Genomic DNA, 3,835 nt, shown 5'->3' on the forward strand with positions numbered 1-3,835 from the left:
AAACAAAATTGTTAATATGTACAAATATTCATTGCGATTTTCTTGTTTTAGGAAGTAAGGTTACATGTATAACACTATATGTAAACATAATACATATTAGGATTTTACAATAAATTATGTAAACATGGCAATTTTAAATCTATATATTTACTTCATAGTATATACTATTGATACCATCATTATGTCAAGAATAAAGTCTATCATTTATTAAAATGTTTAACTTTGCTTAAACATGTGTGCACAACTATGGATATAAATTGTAAGACATAAGTGCTTAACTTTTCATAACTTGCGTGAACAAGAATGGGTATAAAGATTTAAGATATAAAAATTCAGTGAGGTTTTATCATCATCAGAGTCTCCTTTATCTCTCTACCATCATTCACCGTGGGAGCCCATGGTAAGTACCAGTATGTCGAGGACCAAGGACCGTTAAGGAAGGCGAGGTGACAAGAGTTAAACCACCAGCCTCCTCTCATGTTAAAGACAACAGCACAGTTACCACCACTCCACGCGTCGTTATCTCTGTCCGGGGTGGAGAAGGCCATCCCAGACAGATCGTAGTCAGAAAATACAGTACCTAACATAGCGTCACCTGTACAATAATCAAAGAAAAATATTACATGGACACTTATTTCAGATTAGATCATTATTGTTTACGTAAAAAATTAAAGCTTAAGGAAAAAATCTATAATATTCAATATTAAAAACTCTTTGAATTGTTTAATATTGTATCGCTTTTAACTACAATACGTATATATTATTATAACAGTAACTTGATCCGAAGGGTTGTATCGCGTCGAGTTGACAGACTGGATCATCAGATCTAACGAGACGCGAACATAGACTTTGATCTGATGATCTGCGCCTGGCAACAAGACGTGATACGGCTCTTCGGATCAAGTTACTGTTATAATGATAAAATTGTTATTTACCCCCTCATAACAAGCAAACTATAGCTAAATAAAACTTAAGAGATCAATTGTATAATATTTATCCATAATACAAAGCATAATAATGATGGACTTTTCAACGCAAGAAAAACAACGTCATGTTTCTGCGTACTACGTCATTAGTTTCAGAGAGTGGTGATATGGATTCAGAAAACAACACGTTGGTGATCCGGAATATTGGTCCATGACGTCACGTGATAGCTTAAATTCAACGGTAAAATTGTGTGATACACATTAGGTATATAATAAATTACAATAAACAACACATCTTTCATTAAACATTTTTCTTTGTTTTTCTGTTGTCTGTCAAGTGATTTCTTATTTTGACTGTATACGCACATGATGTGAATCTTAACAGAAATAAAAAGATTGATTGATTCATAGATTGTATGCTGTTTAACCTCCCTCTCGAGAATTTTTCACTCATATGGTGACGCCATCACTTGCCGGTTAAGAGCTAGAAATTTTGTTCTATGATATATGTAACACAGAGCCATTGAGCACTGAGGGACGTTTTTCGTGCCAGCACTTATTGCAACACGGGACCCTGTTTATACGATCCAATCTGAAGGACCAATCTGCTCTCTTATGGTGTGATTGGAAACCGCGACGTAAAGATCGATTCCTTACATTGCGGCTCTACCCACCGCGCCACGCGGGGGACGTCAATTAATTGCACTATTATTTCATTAATGTGAAGAAGGATATGTAGATAACGAACAGTATTCAATCTCAAAGTCCATAAAACGATACAAAATAAAAGAAGAGCAAACACGGAGCCCCGAATCATCAGAGGTGGGATTAGGTTTTTCTTCAATTTTATCAACACACTAATTATTCGGAATTTTTCAAATTTGTGCAAGTAGATGTAATTTATCTAATTAACTTCTTTAATTTTTATTGTTGTATTGGTTTTTAAAATCTGTTATTTAAATATAAATATTTATATATTTAAAGTGGGATAATTACAAAAATTCATTGTTATCGACTGGAATTAATTACATTTCCAATACAGGTTTTTTTTTTAATTCAATGATTATTTATCACCTAATTGATTTCTTACGAATGAGTTATGTATCTGACAGATTTAAGTAAAAGTACACACGTAGTGGTTATGACGTAATATCCTTCTCCAATACTTTTAGCAATTTTTTTACTGATTGGCTCATATAGAATGGACTGTCGATTTTCAAATTACAAGAAAAAAAATGACTTTCGATATTCACGCATCCCCCATCCCCAATAATTAACTTACAATAGGACTGATTCTAAGAAAAAGAGTTGTCTATTTGTCACAAGAAATTAAATTCTCTCTCTCTCTCTGTCTCTCTCTCTCTCTCTCTCCTTGTCGGTCGTCATTCGTACATTCTTTTCTCTTTTTACCTACCCAGTGTTCCGGTAGCTGTTCCTCCAAGAAAAAGTCTGTAGTTGTTGGTTTCATCAGCAACAGAGAACTGGTTGTATAACTCATAGAGCTTTGTCCCATTAGTCAGTGTGATGGAGACGTAGAGGGAGGAGTTCCTTCCCTTGGTAAGTTGATGTATAACGTCATTTCCTTAAATATTTGATCGTTGTGTAATATATAAAGAATAAATAAAGCAAAACATATTTATTTCATGTTGTCATATAATTCAACATATGATTGTGAAGGTATGCAGAAATTTCTAATTGTGTACCGGTAGTATATGCAGCAATGAAGTAAATATTTTGAAATCAAAGAACGGAAATCATTATATATTGCTTTTTACATAAATTGTTATAAACTTCATTTAAACTGATAAAAAAAAATAAAATACTAATTAAAACTGTTAATTATTAGAATAATTATAATCCCTTTACACAACATAAGATATTGTACAGCTATGGAATGTGTACAATGTAAATAGCAAATTCATGGTTCCCGGTTTCTACATCTGGAACCCTAACCCTTGGGGAGCCATAATTTGCTATGTCCTCTGTAGTCATTCCATTACTGTATATAATTTACCTATCCAGTAGGAGTCGTTAGGGAAACCAAATCCATTCTTGTAGTCGGACCACATTCTGTCGAATGACACTGAACCACTCACACGTCTCTGGATAGCCTAAGGATTTATGAGTTATGTCGGGTTTATTAAAGAAAGTAGTGATTTTTTTTTGCTACGTTTTACTTTGAACAATGCTTCAAATAAGTTATTCATTAAAACAATCACTCGAAACCGATTTAATTTTTTTTTTTTAGTTTTAATATCTGCAATTTTTAAGTAATGATTTTTTTAACAAAATCTTCATGCATTGATAAAGAGAGATAGCGAGGAAGGAGAGAAGGATAAAGAGAGTCTTACTGTCCACCCTCCACCTTCTGTCACCATGTCACAGAAGACGCTGATCTTGCTATTATTACCAAATGGATATATCTCATACACACCAGAGTCTGTATTACCATGGATATGTATGTAGAGGTCCTTGCAGTCTTTATATTTGTGTAACTCTGAAAGAGAAAAAAATAAAAAATATGATACGATAATAATCGTAATATAAAATATACTCTGAGAGAGATATGATAATAATCGTAATATAAAATATTAATATAAAATAAAAATCGGGAGAGAGAGAGTGGGAGAGAGTTACCTGACTTGATTGTTTGCAGTATACTGCTCTTCAAACCTTGGTGGATGTTGGATTCATTCCTCCTTAGGATGTTAACCATCTCATCTAATTCTTCCTGAATTTTCTTTTGATTAACAGTAATCCGCGTATTTTCTCGTTTTAAGGAATCAATTTGTCTCGCGTTTCCTCGTTTTAAGGAATCAATTTGTCTCGCGTTTTCTCGTTTTAAGGAATCAATTTGTCTCGCGTTTTCTCGTTTTAAGGAATCAATTTGTCCGGCGTTCTCCTGTCTT

General features: G+C 33.4%; 1 protein-coding gene across 1 annotated transcript; it reads right to left on the reverse strand.

Moving 5' to 3' along the window:
• Positions 1-225: 225 nt before the first annotated feature.
• LOC134238836 (fibroleukin-like) lies at positions 226-3,417 on the reverse strand. Its single transcript, XM_062720949.1, has 4 exons — positions 3,278-3,417; positions 2,941-3,037; positions 2,341-2,508; positions 226-595 (listed from the first exon to the last, which is right to left on the reverse strand). Exons 1-4 carry the CDS (start codon positions 3,302-3,304, stop codon positions 333-335), a joined length of 555 nt encoding a protein of 184 aa, XP_062576933.1. The 5' UTR covers positions 3,305-3,417; the 3' UTR covers positions 226-332.
• Positions 3,418-3,835: the final 418 nt, after the last annotated feature.

The sequence above is a fragment of the Saccostrea cucullata genome, unplaced genomic scaffold, assembly GCF_032062105.1.
Source record: "Saccostrea cucullata isolate Sc308-1 unplaced genomic scaffold, CSIRO_AGI_Scuc_v1 ctg257, whole genome shotgun sequence".
In the NCBI taxonomy this organism is placed as follows: domain Eukaryota; kingdom Metazoa; phylum Mollusca; class Bivalvia; order Ostreida; family Ostreidae; genus Saccostrea; species Saccostrea cuccullata.

What these genes read in the sequence shown, in the direction of transcription:
- LOC134238836 (XM_062720949.1), bottom strand. Translation starts at nt 3,304, where the DNA reads ATGGTGACAGAAGGTGGAGGGTGGACA. An exon ending in CAGAAGGTGGAGGGTGGACA is followed by an intron (nt 3,038 to 3,277) that starts GTAAGACTCTCT and finishes ATAAATCCTTAG; the next exon opens with GCTATCCAGAGACGTGTGAG. An exon ending in TAACGACTCCTACTGGATAG is followed by an intron (nt 2,509 to 2,940) that starts GTAAATTATATA and finishes CAAATATTTAAG; the next exon opens with GAAATGACGTTATACATCAA.